Raw genomic sequence first — 23,747 nt, forward strand, 5'->3', positions numbered from 1 at the left:
CAATTTATATATACACACAAGTATATAATCTACTACCCTCACAATCACATGCCAAACAAATCTTGAACATTGCGACTCTCTCTCGTAGTCTCAGAACCAATAACCACTGCGTGCAGTGTGTGAATTCGTGATCAGTTGCCGACAGAAGATGTCAGCTGAAGAAACAGTACTCCTAAACCTGTTTGATTCCTACTGGTTCGAATATGGAGTTTTCGCAGCCAAACCCTCTTCGTCTAAGCTAAAAAACGCTCCAGTTCTTGGACAAAACCTGAATCGGGTCATAACCCTGATGAGAAAATCCCACAGCGACCAGTTCTTAAGCTCCAAAGACTGCAGCTTCGACTCTTCCCCGACATCAGTGTTGGGGCCTCAGCTTCAGACCATACTCTCAGGCAAAGAAGTTCGGAGTTTCCATGATTCGTCATCACCACCACCACCAAGAAAGCAAGAACTCATGAGTACCGATACTGCCGGCGTCGACAGCTCCAGCTCTCACACAGTACGACGTGTCTCCCGCACGAAACACGCGGGGTGTAGAAAGATCAGGAGAAGTGGTAGCAGAAGTCTATCGGAGCTCGAATTTGAGGAATTAAAAGGGTTTATGGATCTAGGGTTTGTGTTCTCGGATGAAGACAGGGATTCAAGATTGGTGTCGATAATTCCAGGGCTGCAGAGACTGGGGAAGAACGTGCAGGAGGAATCGGGTAAGGAATGCAGGGAGGCGTCGTGGACGGCCGTCTCCAGGCCGTATCTGTCTGAGGCGTGGGAGTGTTTGGAAGACGAGAAGGAAGTGAAGAATAATCCATTGATTGATTGGAGAATTCCAGCGTTTGGGAATGAAACAGAACTGAAAGATCATCTCAGGTTCTGGGCTCACACTGTTGCTTCCACTGTCAGATGACAATTACAACAAGACTTGCAACATTTTCTTGCTCATGATTTCTTCCTAATTTTGATTTTTTGCTGGAGTAGATTACAACTGATGAAACGTGTGGTGGATGTTCAACAATATTGTAAATGTGGAAGAAGAGTAAGAATCATGTGGCAAACATTTGATATATTCCCTCTTTATAATTAATTTGATTCGATCAAATCAAACTGAGTTAGAATTTCTTTTACGATTAATAGCGTTTTACCAGTCATGAAAATACTGATGGACAAAAGATTCTTTAAACCCAAAAATACAATTTTCCCTCTTCTTACCCAAGCCATCTTTTATCTAATAATATTTTTACAGAAAGATTTTGTTGCATTTATCCCTATATATACGTACGGGTTAGGGACCACGTATTAATGTATCGTATTTTATTTCTCCTCTCTTATTCGGATACCTTTTGCCTTTTTCTTAGTCACTTCGATCGCATTCATGATATGTGGACATTCATACAATTAAGATGTACTAATTAAATATGTTATTAGTGTAATAGTTATATAATTAACAGTAAAAGAATTATAATATGTAAGTACGACTAATTGTCATAATTAATAACAAATAGCCGTAGCAAATAGTTATTAGCCAAGGTGACACAACCGTTGTTGGCCAAACATTGTCTGTTTTGACCATGGCTCTTAGCCGTGGCAAATAATATTTTCATGGTGGAAAGCTAGTCTTTTACATCGATTTTATTTAATTATAGTTAATAGTAGTTATTTACCATGATTTTTAGCTATACCTATTAATATTGTAGCCAATATATAGTAATTTTTTTTCAAGTATAATTTATCGAGAGTGATCGACCACGTAATAAGCATATTGATGATGAAATCTGTGAAGGTATCCATAGGAACAATCAATATGCAGATGAAATGCAGAGAAAGCAGAAAATATCTTGGCAGTAAATTTCTGGAAGAGAAAAATGAATTCATCTCTTCGAAGCTGCTTAATTACATCAGCAACTAATTAATACACCTAAGCAAGAAAAGAAAACACGATAAGGAACAAAAAACGTAAAGTACAAAAGCGCGACTTCAACGATCTACTGAAAGAGCTTCATCTTCATTGCTGCTAACCTATATTATTTAATATATATTTTAAATAATTTATTGCTAAATTCGTTAACAAGTAAATTTTTGTCGTTAAATTTATATATTAACAAGTAAATTTCTTATATTGAATAATGTAAATTAACAATGAGAATCTTACTTATTGATTAGTTTGATGCTGATTCTTTTTCGTAGCGATTGAGCTATTTTTTGTAGTATAAATAAGAAGTTTTTATTTAATGCATGTAAAATATTATATATTAAACTGAGAAAAGGAAATGGCGCGTTAGGATATGTAGGAATATATTAGGTAGTGCGAATTAAGAATAGTAGTTTGAAAATGTGGGAAGAAGTGAGTGAGATTGGTCACTTTTAGCAACGTTCGAAATTGAAAAGCATGTAATGATGATATGTATGCCAACTCACATAGATTCTTTTCTGTCTGTCTGTCTGTCCACTATGCCTATATATATATATAGATATAGATATATATATTAATAATCATATGTTGAGATTTGGGAATATTGATCCACTCATCTTAGCTAGAAAGAGCACTTTCATGCATGGAAGCATCTGCTCTTTGCATCCCAAATTAGGGGATAATACAACATATAGGGTACAATCCATACTACCCACGTGATATTCAAATTTCGAATAGGTCCTTGTAATAAATAATTTTGTATTATTAAAAATTTGCAAATTATCCTTTTTTTTCTAGAATTGTATCTCAAGCACGAAAATGCGGCTGATCAAGTATTTTTTGCCCTTCAATGACCAAACTATCCCTATCTTTAAATTGCATATATTATTAAGATATAATATAAAAAATATATATCTCAGTTATATATATATATATAAAGAAATCCAAGAAAATATAAATACAAATAACTCGCTGACAACCAGGAGGATGGCATGGATGGAGTGTTAAAATGCTCATCATCGAATGGGCTTTCGAACGGTGGTAGACTTGAGTTGAGAGGTGGTCAGACGGTAGAGAAAAAATTGGTTGAAGATGGGGCGCGATTACAATTTTTTGAATGAAAAAACGTTGATAATTTGTTGATGGATCGAAGATTGGCGGTGGGTGGGGTCTCAAAATGCTCTACATCGGATGGGCTTTCCAACGGTGGTAAGCTCGAGAAGAGAGATTGTCAAACGATGGAGAAAAAAGTGATAGAAAATGGGGGGCACGGATTAGGATTTTTGGAGCAAAAAAATGGAGATAAATCTCCAATGAATTGGAGATTTGCGGTGGGTGGAGTATCAAAATGCTCGTCGTTGGATGAGCTTTACAACGGTAGTGAAATCGCATCGAGAGGTGGTTGGATGGCGGAGATATGGGAGGAGAATTAAACTAGACGTATACATATGATACAAAATATATATAGTTATCTATATATTAAAAATATATAATTGCCTATATATTAAAATAATATATTTTTATTTTGTATAAGCATGATTAAATCTGAGCTACAAATTTAAATTCAATTGAATATAGGTCGTTGATCAAAAAGAGCATTTTTGTCATTACAATATAAAACTTATGTTTAAATGCATCAGGGGATAGTATGCACCTTTTTAAATAATATAAGGGATTATATGGTATTTTATTTATCACAGAGACCTATTTTAATATTTTAGATATCACATAGGATAATATGAATTTTACCCTCAATATATATAAAACGATGAGCAAAGTATGATAATAGGGAATGTCAAGTCGTAGGGCCAATGAGAGCTAAATTTGATGTTCAAATCGTTGAAAGTTTTCCAATAGACCAAAAAAAGAAAAATTAAAATTTTTGTACGGTGATTATAAAGATATAATATATTTAGTTTTGAAAAAATTACAATTTTAGTTCGCTGAGTATATGAGATTGACATTTTTAGTTCTATATAATATCTCATTTGTATTTCGATTTTGTAAGTTTGTAATTTTCACAATTTTGGTCCTATCCCAAAAAATTCCGAAAAACGCATGGCACCATTGCCATTTTGGTAACTTGGGTGTCCAACAAGCATTAATAAAAAAAGAAAACAAAATAAAAGAAAAGACAAATTTGGTTTAAAAGAAAAAAAAAATGTGATTTGTAAAGTGAAAATTCCCAACTCTTTTTCTTTATCCCTTTCTCCCGCGACCAAAAACTAAAAAGATCTTTCTTTCTTTCTTTAATTTTTTTGTTGGATCTATTGGAGAAAATAAGTTCAGAGTTGAGGAGAATAGACTATTTGAATATGGTGTTGGTTCGAAACGAGAGGCATGTCTGCTTGCTCCCTCCTCGACACCGTAAGTGATACTTCAAACTGTGTTTTTGTTTAAAAAATATGAGTAGGCCTATCTTTTACATTTCAATATAGTATTGTGTTTGAATTTTATTGTTTTATTGGATATTTTTGTAGTTTAGTAGACTGAAAACGCATGTGGTTCATATTGCTCCATATTTTTAATATTTTATTCTGTCTTGTCTTGTTGTGTATTTTTATGATTTTGAAATGTTTGTCAGTTGTTTTTTTTCTTTTTTTGTTCTTTACTTGGTTGCAGATCATACTTCTAATTCTATTACTGTATGATTATATTTTGGGGGTGATTTCGTACATATACCTGAGGCAGAATATAGGGGTGGGCAGGTAAAAAATTTTGATTACATAAATGCCATAATATTAAACAAGTTCAATCTAGACCATTATTGTGGAATGACAGGTATAAGAGAGGGGAAAAACTTCTACATAATAATGAATAAAGGTTCAAATTATTGATTGATGATAACGATGTAAACGCACGGGCTTTAAAAAATATTGGGGGTAAGTTGCAGGTGTTTGTTGAGGTTGAAACAGAAGTGGGGGTGAATAACTAAGTTGTATAGGATGATAAGGGCAAAAAAATTATGAGAATTGAATATGAGGATTGGGATAATGTTGAGGATGGTGATGAATTGGTGGGTTCTGATTCAATTCTAGATAGAGATTATGATATAAAAGATGAAACTATTGATGATGATAATATGTTTGAGCAATATGTAGATGATGATGGAAACATGCTAAGGGATGATACACTTTCTAAGGAAGGGGTGAGTCAGGACATTATTATGGTGAGGAGGTTGTTTTTTATAGTGGATATTGACTTCAATAAGAGAAAGTGTCGAATGGGGAAGGGGATGGGTTTTGCACATCTTATGTTTAACCCTATGGAGATATATGACCCAACATTTGAGGTAGGTATGATTTTCAGGCTAAAAATTGAGTTCAGGAAAGCAATGTAGTCACATGCTATAAAGATCAAAAGAATACTAAAGTTTATAAAGATTGACAAAGTGACGGTGTATGCCGTGTGCACATGGGATAATTGTAAATGGAAAATAACTACAAAAAAAGTAAAAGACGAAGCTACATTCTAAGTAAATGACTACAATCTTGAAGACATATGCCCACAACCATTCACGTTAAGAATGTCAAAACAAATTGGTTAAGTGAGAAATACACTCGATAGTTCAAGTTTGATCCAAATAGAAATGTGAAAGGGTTTAGAGTTGATGTGATTAATGAATTTAGACTGCATACATAAAAGATCAAGCTCACAGAGTTGAAAAAATAAGCACTAAAAAAGTTGGAGCGCAGTCCTAAGTATCAAACAGTAGATTGTGGGATTATACTGAAGATGCGAGAAAAATAAATTCTGGGTCCATAGTAATTTTGGAAAGTAAGATTCAGTAGACTTTATGTTTGCTTCAATGCAGGATTTTAGAGAGTTGTAGGCCCATAATTGGGATTGATGGTGCACGTTTGAAGAGGATTTGTGGTGTTGTATGGTTAGCAACTGTGGGAAGATTTGAGCAGACGGCAGTGAGGGTTGGGGACTAAGTAGGGAGGACCTAAAGGGGGTAATAGCAGGGGAGAGGGAGGGAACACGGAAATGTATAGGCAAAATCAAAACGGTCACTTTTAGCAGAGCTGTTGGAAAAATCTGTCTGAAAAATCATCACCAATTATGTCCTTAATTATTTTCAAAAAATAAAAAAATATGCAAAACAAATGTTGATAACAGAGAAAGAAATATGTATTTCAACAAAATTAAAAAAAATACGAAAAAGTTTAAGTATTTCTCTTTACACACCTTTACAGAAAATAAATACAATAATTGAATGTTGTTGTGATCATCTATTGTTACATTGCATATATGATCCGAGCTTAGATCCGATCATTAGATTTATGATCGTATTGACTTCATCTCACTTAAAGTTTCAGACAAATCCAATTACCAAATGTAGATATATCATATCTAATTAAAAAGATAGACTATCTTTGACTGACAAAATTTCCGACCAATTTTGACGTACCATCAGCATTGCAGTCAGAAATATCATTACAAAATATTAAAAGTTTGAAATTTTCCCTCCAAAATTTAAGGTATTCCTATGAATTTCAAACAATTTTCCCAACGAATTTTTGAATTTTAATGCTCACCATCTTTTTTGTTCCCAGCCCAGGTTAATTATTTTTGTTTGAAATTTTTAAAAGAATTTCGTTAGGAAATCCTTTAAGATAACTTTTCAGAGAAATATTTAAAATATTAAATTAGAATATCTAATAATAATTATTATATTAGTACTTATTTTGAAAGAGGTGATAAGCAAATTAGGAACTTGGAAAATCGAAGTGCCAAATTAGTGTTTCTTGAAAACACATATACTACTCCCCTTACAATTATACACACAAACGTAATAATAACAATCAATTCTAAATAGTTGTCTTCTTCTTCACCCTTCATCCATCTCAAAATCATCGAAGCTGACTTCATCCTCCTCGTCCTCGTACAAACCCCTCCCCCCTACAGTACAAACTCAAGTCGGCCTCAACGTCATCCGTAGAAAGGAGCTTGGACCCTCAAGCTTGGCTCAGGCTCGCATCCGTAGAAAGGAGCTTGGACCCTCAAGCTTGGCTCAGGCTCGACACACGACAAAATACATTGCGGCCCAACTATATCATAAACCATTATGTGGTCTCATTCATCTATTGGTAAACATCCCAGAGCGTCGCCATGTCAGGTGCAACAAGAATTGGTGCAAGAACTGATACAAGCAAATCATCACAATACTCTATCACCATGCCTCTCCACGAATAGTCCGATTCCCTCTACAAACCCCTTCATACATAAGTTGAGCATAACTTAATTCGTCATTTTGAATCTACGTTTCTTGCATTTACGACACGGACACTTAATCTTCTTTCAGTTCGTATATGCATGTTGATTCTTATCCCCATTTGTAAAATCCGATCTCCATCCTTAAACTCTTGCTTAAGTCGTATATTCTCGAGTAGTTCTTCTATATCCACATCCTCAATCGTCATAACGTTTTTACCTGAATATTGATACGCATGCACATAAGAAAACATATATAATCCTAAAAAAACTCCGTCGAATATGATCATAATAATTAATCTCATGATCCCACCTCTATTCAGATATGACGATGATTGCAATTTTTTGACAGGGCAAATTCGATTTTGATGTACCTAATAATATATATAATTAATATAATATACCATCAATTTTTTAACGGAGGAAATAGACACATGAATGCCACTTGATTTTTCAGACGTTTACCAAAGATGAATCTTCTTTTTATTTTAAGGATCTAATGAGGTATAAATAAATATTTGTCCGGTCACATTACACTCTTACGTCTTGTTTCCAACAAGACATTTTAGCTAAAAAATATTAGAATGATCAAATTTATCAATCCGAAATTCAATGAGAAATCAAATGTGTTAATAGTAGAACCAAATAAATGTGTGAGGTCCAGAACTAAATATGTCAAAATTAAGACCTAACGTATGAAAGGTCTAACTTATGAACTAATGAACTGTATTTATAATTACTAAAAATGCATAACTAAACGTGACATCCCTTTTATTCATAATTACTGACGAAAAATGTCATTTTGCCTAATCAAAATTTATCATCACATATTCCTTAAGTCCAAAACTGAGAAAGGCTAATTAGGGGCACTTCATTAAAAATATAAATAAAGAATTCTTGATTTTTCTACCATATAAAATTGTGATTCTTCAATTTTTTTTGGAGGGGGGGGGGGGGGGCTGTAAGTGCTGTTCTGAATATATATATATGTATATATATATATATATATATAGAGAGAGAGAGAGAGAGAGAGAGTAAGCTCAGCAATTGAGATTTGGATATGGAAGACAATTTTGATTGATTAGGCACATTATTTAATTCTTAATTGGTAGTCGGAAATAGGAGTAAGCATTAAGTGGTGTACGCTGTGCCATCACCACTCAGCAATTATTAATAATTTAGCATTAATTAGTTTATTGATCATTATTGAATTCATTCTCAGCCATGTAAATCTGGTGTCATATGACCATTTTCCTTTTCCCCACACACATATATCCAGACACGTATACACCTAAATTTGAATTAAGAGATGTTCAGATTTTGAGGCTCAAGACCGTCCCTAGAAAATTAATCTCCCAGCATTGTAATGAAATGTTATTTCTAAATTATAATTATTGGATAAAAAGTAGTCATTTATTATAAAAAAAATATTTAGTTATTTATTTGTATTTTTTTACTACTTATATATCGAGTGAGATGAACACCATCATTACATATATTTCTTGAAGCACTAAATGAAGTTCTTGACGAACACATTTCAAGAAATGAACAAAACAATGATGTTAATCTCACTCGGTATATAGGTAGTAAAAAATGCGCACGAGATGACTAATTTTTTCAATCATCAATGCCACTTTCGGTCAGAATGACTATTACTTCCAAACAGATGTTGAATTAACTACTCATTAATCACGTCCCTTTACAAAATTGATTCTATGCAATTACTGTACTTACAAATTAAATTTACTGTATAATTATCTCTACTCCACTTAAAAGTTAGATGGATTACATGTATAAGCATCATGACTTGTTCTTCAATTACAGTATACAAATAATCAATTATAAGGAATAATTATACTGTCATTTCTTGAAATTTGGTGTTATTACACATAAATTTTGTCATTTCAAAAATGAAACCTAGTACTCCTATGTTTCCGTACAACTAATAATCTAACCGTTAGTAAAACTCAAGAAATTTATTGATATCGACAAAAAGTTGAATGAAAATTTATATGTACCCCTATTAACTTATTATAGGCATACTGCGGGTTAAACTATTCTTACAAGAATAAATACGTACCTCCTAATATACATTATTATGTTAAGATGTATAAGAATAGTTTAGTTAAAAAATTATTTAGCCAGTAAAAGGTTTATAATATGTCCTTGAAAGTAAATATGAATTTTTATTCTTTTTTTTTTTTCTAGCATTTTGCTAATGCCACCAAATCCCGTAGATTTTATTAATACATTAATCTATTTGTTGGACGGAAACAAACGTTGGAAGTACTAGATGTAATTTTCTAAACCATAAAGAGTTTACATGTAATTCCACCAAACCTCAAGAGATGGCGATGTAATTATCCATATTTTTAACTAATCAACAGCTATTACTAAGTACACCGATACCCCACACGTTGATGGAGTTTTGAACCATAAGTATACGATCATGGGCATCAGCTTTGCCGATAAACTAGGCCTCATTGACACATGTGCAGCACATTCAAAGCAAGAGCTAAGTATGGATATTATTGCAGGAATAATAGCAAGTTACCTTAAGATTTGTATTCTTGTAAAAGCAATAATCTGCTGTATTTCTACCTATCTTCATCACAAATTACAAGTTTATATACAGTTCTACATACGATACATGACTCCGATAATTAATCATGCATGCATGTCCGGAATTTACATATATACGCGCAGATATCTAAAGGGTGTCGAGATTATGCTCACTATTCCTTGTTAGAGACTGCTTCCGGAAGTTTGAAGGTCGGAGGTTTGTCAGCACCCCGTCTAGAGTACTCTCTCCACCTACGAGCAGCTGCAGCAGCTCTTGCCGCCCTCTCTTTCACTTTTTCCTCTGCAACGACAAATAGAAACTTCAGCATAACATATCCACCAGATTTCAAAGGGCTTAAACATTTTCGACTGCTTTCGTCTATAAAGTGTTTGTGATCATTCTCCAAAAGATCTTCCACTAGACTCTTGCAGTACTTCCAATGCAATCCAAAAGAGAGTAAATAAATTAAGCAAAGCTACCGTTAAGTGGTGCTCTGGCAATTTGATCTTTGTTTCTTACCTGCATTTTCATAATCTTTGGCATCGCCCCAGAGGTTGCTCCAATAATTTTGAGTTTTACTGGAATCTTTCTGCTTCACCATTCTCATTCTAGCCTTTTCCTGCATTAAAGAGAACATTTTCAGGCACGGGTAACGGATGATAAGTCGACTAACAAACATTTCTGAGATTTATCTGCTCAAGATCAAGAATTGCCAAGAAAATTGAATCCCAAGTTTAAAGGTAATAAGAGCAGTATAACGTTTTCAAGATTATATCCGAGTACAAAACTCTTTATCAGTATTTATTTAAGCCAAAAAGAGGAAAAAGGATTTTTATATCCATTTGAAGCTTGGATTTAGTCAAGCAATGTGTTTGCACGAAAACCTATTCGTCAAAGTTTTCAGCTCTTGCATTATCTTCAAAGCTGAGAGAAGATTATACGAGCACGTCTTCTCCTTGTGAGAAACTGACATTTGACCAGATACAAATTCAAATCTTAAAATACAAAGGAGAACAATGTTTTTCTAGTGAGAATTTAGCTACATCGGTTTCGTAAAAGCTTAAATATTTCCTCCCAAGGGATACAAGTTAAAAATTCTTTCACAGTACAGTATCATAATCTCGTCTGCTTTTTAGAGTAGAGAAATATTAATTTTCAGTTAGGGTTCTCACCAAGACTTTGGCTTGTCGCTTTTCCCATCTAACTGTCGCCTGCACCAGCAAGAGTAATTAGAGCGAAAAAATAAAGCCACAAAGAAAATTCATCAGAGAAAAAAGAAGCTGGAAGATGTTCTAATCTTTATGCTTCAGTGTAATTACAAGCATTAGTAAAGTAACATAAAAAGCTTTCGTTCAAGCATAAGAACAAATTTCCAGAATGGACTTCATCCATGATTCAAGATTCATGCTTCTCACATTCATTACAACACATTCTGAAAATAGCTCCTAGATGTTGGTTTATGCAGCCTACACAGTTTCCAACCACCTTCAGACTCAGGTGCACACTGAAAGCAATATGAAGAAATGGAGAAAGAGAGCACAAAGGAACTGAAATAAAGCAAATTTAGATATAGAAAAGTGAAATCGAAGTTGAAGAGCGCATTCAGCTGGAAAAATAAGCTCTAATTCTACCTAGGTATTCATGATATACTGCTCAGTCCAGCCTAGGTGTTTTCATAAACGACTATATTAGGGTTCTTCTCCCTTTTCTCCTTAAACCCTCGGCCATACTAAAGGCACACCTCTCAGGAACAAGGTATTGTCGTGCCACGCTTGGTCCTTAGTAAGGCCTGTGCCATTCTTGAAGAATGGCCTCTCGCTGTGGCAAATGCCATGGAGCCCCAACAGTATAAGAAAGACAAAAGAGCAACTTATTATGGCACTCATATTTATATCACCCGCTTATTCCAATTCAACAGACAATGCGAATTAATTTTTGTTTTTGACAAACAGATATTAACTAAAAGAAAAGACGCAACATTTCCTATCAATATAATTAGAAGCAATGGGAATATTACAGATCAATGAAAGGATAAAAGACGTCTTACCATCCGGAAGACATCTACAGATGCTGAACCCATCCCCGAGAGCATCAAGGCAACCTGATGAGCATTATCAAATTGGTAAATTAGGTATTCATCGATAGAAAATTTTGAGGGAAACAATTCTGAACTGGTACAATCGTTGTATGACAGTCACAGATGAATTTCTTTCTACATTTTTAGACATTCTGCTTTGCTCCAAGTCCATGAGCCAGATACTTGAAGAATGTGCAAACAAGGGCATCAGAAACTTGGTTTGTGACATAATTGTTCAACCAAATTCATGAACCACTGTAACGGGCCAGCATATAAGGGTGTCATTTCTTTCTCAAATTCTATCCTTTGACGTTCTTGTCTCTGCAAGTCCAAAATCATGCTGCATAATGTGATTGGTTCACATTCCAAAGCCACAGAGGTCTGGAGCGTGATAATTGTTCCGTAAAAGCATCTTTTATGGCATTGCAAGTAAAAAGAAATAGACCAGTTGATGGTTAAGTCAAAATATAGGTGAACAAGCAAAATAAAGGTCTTTCTTTCCGGCTCGTTTACAGGGTTAATTTCACAAAAACTTTACAGTACTCCTGCAGGCAAATAAGTTTCAGCAAAATCTTGTCTTAAACTGGTGTATGCTAAGTAGGATAGAAAAAAAGACCAGTCAGCAAAACTTTGAGAGATGACCACTACAGCACTACATGTACATGATAATCTAAGAAAGAAACAGATTAAGAGGGTGTCAGAATAAACTTATTTAAGAAATTTTTTAAGCTCATATATTTTATAAGTTGTTAGATTTTATTTTATTTTGGGTTAATTACACTTATACCCCCTCTGAAAATGCTAAATTATGCTTTCTCCCAAAGAAGTTTTGAAATTACACTTACACCCCCTCTGAAAATTCTCGATTTACACCCAACCCCCTTCCGTTAGGTTTGGACGAAAAATGCTGACGTAAGCAAAAAAACATTACATAAATTTTCAATTTGTCTTTCATTTAACACTCTCATGTATATTTTTGTACTTATAAAGGGATATATGTAATATATATTGAGTGAGGTTAAAATTATTACATTGTTTCCTTCGTAAGTATAAAATTATTACCTGATAATGTTACACGGGTTTAATTAGAAATTTATGCAATTTTTTGCTAAAGTAAGCACTTTTTGTCCAAATCTTAGAAAAAGAGAGGTCAAGTGTAAACAGTGAATTTTTGGAGGGGCTCTAAGTGTAATTTCGAAACTTCTTTGAGGGAAAGTGTAATTTTGCATTTTGAGAGGAGGTCTAAGTGTAATTAACCCTTTCATTTTTTATTTTTTTTTTAAAAAAGTTGTCATGTTTGGAATTTATATGATGTCAGTAAGAACAATTTTGTAACTAATATGTTCAAAATAGAAAGTGTTTCTGAAGATCTTTAAAGATAAATTGAAAAATCTTTACTTTTTCTTAAAGCGAATCATAAGTTCATAACATTTTATGTTTGGATCTTTGAACTTATTTTCTAAAATTTTACCAAACATTTTGCAATATTTATAAGCTGTCAAGTATGTTATAAGATGTTTTACAAACCTGATAGCTCAACCAAATACACTCTTAAGTCCAGAAAAGTGCAGGTGAAGAACAGAAATTGCGAATGATATGTATTCTTACGTTTACTCTTTCTACTCTTCGCATTTCATCTTCTAGCAGTGACAACTGAGCAGCAGAAGTCCAATGAATACAATCAACTGGGCTGAAACGAAGATGAAACCAATTATATAACAGCCGAAACTGGTCGCATGCAATGCAACTCCGAATATAAACTTCCTCTCTTTTAAACAAGTCCAATTCAGATGTTATATTACCAGTGTCTAAATAATACGATTAGTTGTTCATAAAAAAATTTATCTCCAGAATGAAAGTAAAAACTAAAAGTTGGAGGAGCCTTTCATGTGGGATAAGAAGGTTTCCATCCATAGAGGAGCTGATTTCAAATAAATATATAATAATTTGGCTGATTAAGACAGTTTCATCTGGTCTACTTTTTTTCTACCCACAGCTTCAGTTACCCACACTGAGTTGAAAATTTTCTGATATTCACATTAGTTATTTTCCAGTAAGGAAATTTCCCTGAAAACATATGCATAGTGGTTCGCACTCTCAACACTGGCATAATACTGTCTTTCCTCCGAGAAACTCCAAAACGCAATTCAAGGGCGGTTTACTTATTTTGAGGTTTCCATATACTGTTTTGATGTTAACCAGCATTAGTCAAAAGCCCAAGCATTAACATTTTATATTGCTGAAAAAAAAAAACTTTAGGTCCGGCATTCAGTCTCTACCGCATAATCTCCCCGACGTACGTCAATGCACATACTTTTGTTCTGGTATTGCAACCAAGAATTGGAAGTAGAGAGATGACATGTTTTAGACTCCAAGGAAGCTTCAGTATTCATGTATACATCAATTTCAAGGACATAATTGAAAGCTAAGATAAATAAGAAGTGATCTTAAAAGGTACTTTCATGAAAAATCAGTAAACTAGAGTGAGAAATAACAGGAGATTTTCACAACGAGAAGCTGCCAAGAATGCGAGTTGACTTCTCAGTGTTCTAAAGCAACTCTGAGAAGATAATTAATATCAGAGTGAGAAGCAGCAGAAAAAATGGTGTCTTTTTAGACCTTTTTCCCTTTTCAAGACAAAGTAGTAAGATGGTAATTAAACTAAATTGATCTTTCTCCTTCCAAATGCTACAAAAAGTTATTCAACATAGAGAAAGGAAAATTTATGCCAAAACTCTACCTCTGCAGCATGAACTTACCAGCTTTCAACTGCTTGTTGAACTGAGTCAGGCTGTCCAGACTGGCTATAAGCTCTAGCTCTTCCAAAGTCTTCCTCAATGGCAAATACATCTGGGCAGACATTGGCACAATTCTTGCAACCTAAGGAGGGAAAGGGAAAGAAAGAGGGACATTATCAATTTAAAGACATGATGCTGCAGACGTTGTCTAAATCAATGTAAGGTTCCTGTTCAACTATGGGAATCATGCTTGAACATAGAAAAATATGATAGAGGCATGTTCCTGCATTTCTTTCAGTCTCCCTGATTACCATTAGAACATTAATAGAAAGACAGAGTATACATATCCCATTTTGGTTCTCTTGTACAGCTTTTCAAATGAACTAATGAAACACTAGATATACACTGTGTTCCTACAAGATTTATACAATTTAACTAATAATTTGAGGCATACAATATATGACAATAATTGTACAAACATTTCGCTTCTGCTCAATATATCACTCCCCATTAATTTGATTCAAATTGACTTGCATTTCTTATAGAAAAACTTATCCAAGAAAACCTCAGGTTCATCAGTGCATTTTGAACTTAAGAGCACACAAATGAAAGGGAAATATCAGAATAACTAAAAATAAAAAATAAAAAAAATAAAAAAAAAAAAAAGAAAACTCTAAATATACCTATGCAGCTAAACTCATCAACAAATATATGATCCTTAGGGCAGGAATCATCCAAAAAGGGGTTGGTTGCAGTCAAAGCATATCCATGAATTTCATCATAAACCATTCTCTGCACTGGATCACTGAGAACCTAAACAGAAACAAAAAAAAGTCACTTTACACATGAAACACTCAACCAGAACTCAATGAATTCACTCGATACTTAAAAGGGATATACATGAACAGAACTTACATCATAAACCTCATTTATGAACATGCAGAAATTTGTTGTCTCAGGATCATCGCCACTCAAATCCGGATGGCAAGCTTTCATGCAACTGTAATAGGCTTTCTTTATCTGCTCTGGTGTAGCATCAGGAAGCTGGCAATATAGGCCAATGAAATGCAAAATTCAATATCAAATGCAAAATGAGAAAAATCTATTGTAATCTTTGATTAGGCATAATGCTGCCACTGAGCATATATAACTAAATCCAGACCACCCAGACTAACTATACAAGTTTAAACTACCATCAAACGTAAATCACATGAAAATTGAGCAAATACTTGAAATTCAATCAAGGCAGCAACAAGAATAACTACTACAGAAGATTAAACTCTAACAGATTTCTTTTTCTCATATTACCAGACCCAATACAGCATAATAATCATCTGCAATGTCTTCATAAGATACAGAGTCCTGAGAGGCAACCCTCATTCTCCCAAGACTCTTCCTTTTTCCACCATGATTGCTCCAACTCACACTGTTTTTACCCGCAATGGGACATCTGTTTCTTGGACAGAAACTCTGTAATGGGTTCTGGAATTTGAGTGCATCTGTGCAAACTGGTGAGAGCAACTGAGCCATTACAACCCAGCAAGCAGAATAAAGAATGACAAAGAAAAAGATCTCTCACTGTTTCAAGAAACTCAGTAAATGAATTGAAAGCCAATCAGAAAAAGGGAGAAATGGATTCAAGAATGGATATTTAGTGGATTTTAATGTAGAAAAAAGAGTATTATTTACAGAAATTTATGCGGATGTAGAAAATTAGAGAGCGGAAATGCTGAGATGGCAAGATGACCTCCAGTTGTTTGGGCAAGAATCAAGAGGGGTGTGAATCTTGACAAAATAGCACGTGTCCTTACGTGGGAATTTCTGCCTTCCACGCTTTCTGGATTTTGCTTCACGCTTCCTGCTGTTGGTTTTTGTGAAATTGTGGAAATAGATTATATACGTATTTGTTATTATACGTAGAAAGATATGAATGTGGGAGTATTGTTTGACAAAAATACGGCTTGTTGCAGTATGCGTTTAGTCGTTGTCATCATAGTATGTCTATTTGTAATTATGATAAAGAAAAAATTAGAGATAATTATTTATTAATAACTAATATCTTTCTAAATAATTAAATTATTTCATAATGTACCATATCTTATCAAACAATAAATAGTTTAATACAATTTTGGATCTGAAATAAATATAATAAGTATTTCTTAGAGTTATTACTATTTTGCAAGAACTGTATGTGAAACATATAACACGTGTATTAAATATATAAGTTTAAGATTATGAGTATTACTCATTAAATTTGAGAAGAGTGCAAAATATAAAAGTATTTTCGGTCACTTGTTGGTTTCAGACATGGATATTAGGTCGGCTTGTTTGTGTTTTTATTTTAAGGAAAAAATACGGATTTTTTATTTTACATAAATTTTTAATAAGATACTCACTAAAAGTTTGAGAAGAGCACGAAAAATGTTTCCAGTCATTCGTTGGTGTCAAACATGGATATTAGGTCGGCTTGTTTGTGTTTTTATTTTCAGTAAAAAATATGTACTTTTAATTTTGTATAAATTTGCAATGAGATAAGAATATATTTAAGTTAATTACTGAAATTATAATTTATGTTGAAATGAATGTCAAATCAATATATTTTTAATAATAATACATATAGATAAATATATTTCTATTTTGATTACCATTTCAAAAACTAAACACTAAAAACTAAAAACGAAAACGAATTCTGAGAGTTCCAACAGTCAGAAAATCAAACTCACTTATATCGACCTGGATAAGATCTAAACTGATGTAATTCTCCACATATGTTGCCAGAAAAACCTGTCTACCACTTTCACAAAACAAAGGAAAAATCTTACACAAGGATGGTTACAGGGATTATCAAGGATTTGCAACTTCAGACATGTAAACAATATAGAACCCTCTTTCCAGGCATCTTTAGCCCATGATAGATATCATGATTCAAACGCTATAATGAAATGAAATATTCTTTCTGGGGATTGAGAATCACCCACAATTGCCATCCAAATGTGATAATATATTAAAGACGAAATCAAATGTATAGTCAAATTGATCTAATGGAATGAGGACAATGTCATATGATGAACTTGTTCAGAGAGACAGATTTCTTTGAGGTCAGAAACTAACAAAATCTTGGTTGGAAAGAAAACATACAGCTAGTGTAAGCATTATGCAGTAAAATTCCAACTATAAGTAAAAGCTGCTCTGATTTTGAAGCCATTCTTGAGAAGGTCCAAGTACAAACTAAGATGCTCCAATGTTGGAGGCCTTGTTGAGGATAACACCTTCGTATTTTACTTGGAACCACTTCATCGCATCATCCTTTGTAACCCTGTGTTGGATCCCAACACGAGACTTGCACCTACGGCGGCGGCCGACCCGGTAGCCAGGTCGTTCCAAGACAACATAGAAGTCCATACCATAAATACCAGTTGACGGGTCATACCTGGTAGGATAGAAACATAAGAAAAATATATACATAATATTAGTGCAAGTGTGATAACCTTGTTCAGTGGTGATTCTCAGTATTGTTTAACGTGATCATCCTAGTGATAATGGGTTTTTCTGGAGCAAACAGTCATTAAAAAGATGTATTTATCTGTAAATTACATTTGCAACATATAGACGACTTAGCATAACAAAAATGCTGTATAACCAAAAAGGATGCTAAAACATTACACATAAGCAGTCCAATTAGACAAAACCATGTACAATTTCTCCAACCAAACTGTAGTATGCAATTCAGAAGGGTTCTTTTTCACTTTTCTTTTGACACCCTAGGAATTTGTTTTTCACTTTCCTTCAAGGGTTTCACTTTCCTTGGTATTTAACAGCATAATCTACAGTTCAGATATTCGCACAGCTTAATCCAAACAATGAAGCCTAGCCCATCCCATCATAGGTGTGGATTCCTCTAGGCCCCACATAGTGTAAACCAACCCAGCTAAGGCCATGACCCATCTCAATTGAGCCTGGATTCAGCCAAGGACCAACTGCGCTGCGCTGTAATTCATTTACTTGTGAAGCCCAACTATTGAAGCACTTCAACTGCTGGAAAAGCCAAGTCGAGCAAGCCTTGAGCGAGGCTGCTCCTTTAATTTTATTTTGATCATGACACCAGCATATGAGCATCTTAAACAAAATGAAGTGCAATTCGTCCATATTGACATGACAACCAGGCTCTAATAGAAATTAAGCACTTTTAATTGGCATTTTAGCAATATTTAAACATATGAGACGTATCACTAAACAAGAGAGATTTGCTTACTTAATTCCAAGATCAATATGCTCCTGAATACCAAAGCCAAAACAACCAGTTTCGCTGAAGTTCCTTCTCAGTAGTTCATACTCCTTGACCTTCAGGCCACTCTCAAGGAGCTGCATTGCCTTCTCACCCCTGACTGTGACATAGCACGCAATTTTTTCATTACGCCTAATCCCAAAGGAACGCACAGTGTACCTTGCTGTCAACCAAAAGAATTTAACAGTCAGTGATGAGCAATCTATTGTCCAGTCCTACTATTCTGTATTTTTTTCTTTTACGTGATTAACTTCAAATACAAAGTGATACATAAAATAACCACAACTACAAGACTTTCTGTAGCTAAACAACTCTTCTTCAATTGTTTTAATACAATTACAAATTGTTTCAAGGATGTTTAATATTATAAAAGAACATGAATATCATAGATCCCATGCACTATGAGTTTCCACATAGATATAGAGATGCCAGCAAATGAGGAATTCTTACATTAGATGAAGACCATAAAGCAACAACATAGCACATTCTCATTCCAAATGTCCACTTAAATGATAAAACAGTTTTAGAGAAAAGTTAGATCCACTGGTTATCCATGTTCCAATCATTTCATTTTGCCACATCAACAAAACAACCCACAGATAGCAAATACTCGTCTACGCCCACATCACATTTCTAGTACCCTTTGACATTATGATAAAATCTTATCGTCGTAACAAATTATACTTCCAAGTCAGTCAAAATGTAGATACTGTAATTTATATTGTTTTCACATCGTGTTGAGTTTCAACATAATTTAAGACCAATACTAGCACCACAAAATGTACAACACAAGAACAAAGGAATCCGATACCATATAAATAAAAACAAAATCAACTGCACATAAACACATGTGTTACCCGGTTTCCTAACCTCACTAATAACTTAATTACATTCTAATAAACTAAAATTAGCTCAAGAATAAAAAGTATCACCCTTCGAGAAAACAGGGGTTTGGCCACTGAGCTGCTCCAAGACCTATCAAGTGTTTAAGAAAAGCGAAAACATTAATTACCACTAATGTACTCAGAAGAACATGAAAAGATTGAAAGTGTGCAAGCACATGTAAAACACGGTGGGGGCAGTATAGTACCTTAGCTGCTCTGGTGAGACGATCTCCACTCTCTCCAACGGAGATGTTGAGTACAAGCTTTTGAACCTTGATTTCCCTCATTGGGTTCGACAGTTTCTTCTCTGATGCCTGCTTTCACGGATTTTCACAAACAATTGAAAGAAATCAGTCATGGATACATAGATACACATATGCATGAGGGGTGGAGGTGGAATGTTTACCATGGTGGTGGGGAGGCGGGAGGCGACGCCGCGCGGCTGCTGGAGGAGAGAAGGGTTTTGGAATATATGAGAAGGTAAAAGAAACCCTACCTAAATATGATATGGAGGTAGTGGGGAGTGCTGTGCAAATTTCACTAGTTCAGGGGTTTGTTTGCATATTATTATTATTATTATTATTTTGTCTATAAATTACTCTGAATTGAAATTTTGGAAAAATTACTAGAATCCCATTAAAATTAATTTTTATATTTAAAAATCCATCAAAATATATTTTGGCCCAAAAAATTCATTCCATCAATTTTTATTTCAAACAATACACTATTAATTTTTACGGTTTTTGTAAACAAAATTACCAATTGGTCTTTTTATATTATGAGTTCATTTATATGACGATATATTCAATTTTGATAGTTTCTATGTGAATGGGATCCAGTGTCACCATTATGGTTATAGAATTTTTAAAGAAAACTGCTAAAATCAAGAGAGCATTAACCTATAAAATAGGGGTTAGCACTCTTATATTTAAGTCAATAAATTAATTTACGGACAATGAGAAAAGGAATACTTGAAAATAATGTAAGTCATAGTGTAATAATTAAATTAGAGCGATAAAATATTGAAATATAAGATGAAGTATGTTTGAGAAGTGCAAAAAATGAATAAGGAGCTCGTAGTCTTGCTATTGACCGAAAGTAAAAAGCGTATGGATGTGAATAAATGAAGTTATCTTTTGTGATTGCATTATGACTTCTATTTATAGGCCGTTTGGGAGTAGAATTCAAATATTTGTTACTGAAGTCAAACAAAGTTTAAAAGTTGCGTGTATTAGCTGAAATAGGGTTTGGACTTATCTAGAAGGAGATATCGTCGTTTCAATGAATCGTGTCTAGTCAATTAGAAATTTAGGGAGTTTGTTTTGCCTGCTGTTGATAGATAGGGCATCGAGGATCTAAGAACAGTTTGTTGAATTTTTCAACATGATGTGTTCTGAGATGTTGGAAATATGTATAATGTTGAATTCTGTTGTTTGCTTAGTTATCTTGTTGTATTTGACTCGTTTTTATCCTTGCCACGCCAGTATAATTGTAGAAATTATGAGTTTGTAATTTTGCTCATGGGTCAGCGTGGTTAGGGTAGATAGACTTATCTGTGTGGGCCGATTTTCTTTGTTTTGAGCTTTAGGAAAAATGATTAATGGCGTATCATTAATTTAATTCGATTATATTTATTTATTAACTTTTTCAAAATTTAATTTTTTAACTGTAATATCTTTAGTCTTTTATTTAGTTTATTTCATTAAAAACATAAAATTACTTCTGCTAATATAATTTTTTTTTGTTAAGTTAAAAGCCATTACTTAAACAAAATTAAATCAATGTTAAAAATAAAAATCCTGAGAAAAATAATTTTTAAAATATTCTGACAATAAATTATATTAATGGAGATAATATAATTTCTTAATTGAATAAACTAAACAAAAAGTATGAAAAACCAAAATTCATAAGTTAAATTTTGTAAAAACTTTTATATAAATAATTAGAAAATTTACAGAAAACTAATTCTAAAATTACACATCAATAAATAAATAACTCATAATGTAAGAAGATCAAAGGTAACTTTGTCCAAAAGACGAGTAAAAAGTCTGATTGGAATGAAAAGTTGATCCACTGATTTTTATTTTTATTTTTTGGATTAAAATGTATGTATTAAGATCGAAATTTTGAAATAAATTATCATTTAAAAATTCAAAAAATTTGACTAATAATAGAATTTTTAATTAAAAATTTATAATAAAATTGAACTTTTCATATTTTTCAACCAATAAATATGTAAATCCATACCAAATTTGGGTCTTATGCATTTTTATGGATCAATCCAAGATCAATATAAATTTTTTTATTTTATTTTATATTAACTAAATTGGGCCAAAATTAGTTTTTAATATGACCTGTCAAGAGACTGATGCATATCAAAATTCATAATTTTTAAAATCAATAGCAAAACTAAGCTATCTAAGTAGTGCCATGCCTATAAAAAGGGATATTCACCATATAATATGTCATGGGCGATGGCATACGGACAACACGTCGAACAAGACACTAGTCACTACACAACACATAGCAAATCAAAAGGATTCAAATCGATCTCTCTATCACGACAAAGATCTACGTTGGAAGTTTTATATTTTCTTTGACATCAAATTTTCGAATCTTGATACCGTATTTCGAGATGATGCATAATTTGCTCAACAAAATCTAAGGATATTACGCATCCACATTCAATAATACGATTCAAACCCTTGGATCGAAATTCAAAGTGAAGAACTAGAGGATAATTTTCACTAAAAAGATTGTAACACTTTAATTATTTAAATTTATCAGATTTTATTTTGTCCATATTTTTCTTGTCTTGTAATATCTTTTTGCAAATTAAAAATTTGTGTGAACAGTATGTTTATGCCTTTTTTAGGTATAAAATTTTATTTTAAGGGGTTATTTTAACTGTATTTTAATATTTAATATAATATTATCTGAAGGTAATTATTTAGTAATGCACTTAAATAATTTGTTTTAAATATTTCGGCATGTTTTGTTTTAGAGAACGTTTTGAACAAACTTATTCAAAAGATCTAATAAATTCATAAAATATTTTCACAACTTATAAAATTTTAAATCTTATTTTATGATAAATTTTATTTAAATAAAATAAAATTATTGAATAAACAGTGAATTTTTGTAAAGGATGTAAGCGTAATTTCAAAACATATTTTCCGAGTCCATTAATCTTATATTAAATGGAGTAATGATGCAACAAGAATTGGAACAGAAAATTCCATTCTTGATCTTTATATCATTAGTTACATAATATTCCTTGACTATGTAATAGCTAGTCTAGGACAATCTTGATTGCATAGAGCCTTGAAAAAGTCTATATTCTTGCATCATGGATCAGAATATGGTGCCATGCTCACGCCCATTCATCACTGCTAATCATATGTTGATCCCCCGGAAGAACCAGAGCAGGAGGAAGGCCAGCACCAAGCACGCCAACAGCAAATTGCAGAAGGATTGCTTGCACCGCCGCGAGCTATCCCGGGAAGCGTCTAGGCTGGCCGCCACCGCTATCATCTCATTCCACTCCATCATGAATATCGACGTCTCCTCCCCATCATCCCTCACGTTTGCAGCCGTCTTCCCACATATTTCGCACTCTCTGCTACAATGACCAGAAACGTTGCTTCGTTTAGAGAGGACTAATACCTTGATTTTATTATTAGATATTTGAAATTATAAGTTTAGAATTTTTCAATTCAAATACAGCACGAAAATTATTCAAAAGAATAACTTATAAGGCAAGTTAGACGACTTTTGATTATTTCCTAGGATCAATCTTGATTGAATGACTACACCAATTTGAGACACTACAATGTTGGGATCGTATCTGGGTTCAAGTCGTATCAATGTGATTCTTTTTCTACTTTTAATTAATTTTCAACAATTACTAATAGCTCTGATATAACGATATACGTACCTATTTCATTCAAAACAGAACGAACCACACATACCTATCTCCCTTCTGGCTGAACCAGGCCTCAGCACAGCGCCGGTGCGTAAAACCTAGCTCCCCCTTGCAATCACAACCAAGTGCAACAAGCTCCAACCCCCTGAACAAAC

At 33.4% G+C, this 23,747-nt stretch overlaps 4 protein-coding genes across 4 annotated transcripts in view; 1 reads left to right on the forward strand and 3 right to left on the reverse strand.

Moving 5' to 3' along the window:
• On the forward strand, positions 149-901 carry LOC105165613. Its single transcript, XM_011084680.2, has one exon. The coding sequence runs from the start codon at positions 149-151 to the stop codon at positions 899-901; it is 753 nt and encodes a 250-aa protein (XP_011082982.1).
• On the reverse strand, positions 9,623-16,028 carry LOC105165614. Its single transcript, XM_011084681.2, has 9 exons — positions 15,807-16,028; positions 15,414-15,542; positions 15,182-15,311; positions 14,520-14,640; positions 13,369-13,450; positions 11,731-11,784; positions 10,856-10,894; positions 10,203-10,302; positions 9,623-9,983 (listed from the first exon to the last, which is right to left on the reverse strand). Exons 1-9 carry the CDS (start codon positions 16,026-16,028, stop codon positions 9,856-9,858), a joined length of 1,005 nt encoding a protein of 334 aa, XP_011082983.1. The 3' UTR covers positions 9,623-9,855.
• On the reverse strand, positions 17,479-20,189 carry LOC105165615 (60S ribosomal protein L11). The gene is made up of 5 exons (XM_011084682.2): positions 20,074-20,189; positions 19,874-19,981; positions 19,716-19,758; positions 18,751-18,946; positions 17,479-17,928 (listed from the first exon to the last, which is right to left on the reverse strand). The coding sequence occupies exons 1-5, from the start codon at positions 20,074-20,076 to the stop codon at positions 17,727-17,729; spliced, it is 552 nt and encodes a 183-aa protein (XP_011082984.1). The 5' UTR covers positions 20,077-20,189; the 3' UTR covers positions 17,479-17,726.
• Positions 22,880-23,747, reverse strand: part of LOC105165616 (E3 ubiquitin-protein ligase MARCH11-like) — a gene marked incomplete in the record, with an annotated part of 1,304 nt that continues 436 nt past the window's right edge. Inside the window, 2 exon segments of the mRNA XM_011084683.2 lie at positions 22,880-23,289; positions 23,639-23,747. Coding sequence (XP_011082985.1) covers positions 23,064-23,289; positions 23,639-23,747 — 335 coding nt within the window.

This window comes from Sesamum indicum, linkage group LG6, assembly GCF_000512975.1.
Source record: "Sesamum indicum cultivar Zhongzhi No. 13 linkage group LG6, S_indicum_v1.0, whole genome shotgun sequence".
Taxonomy (NCBI): domain Eukaryota; kingdom Viridiplantae; phylum Streptophyta; class Magnoliopsida; order Lamiales; family Pedaliaceae; genus Sesamum; species Sesamum indicum.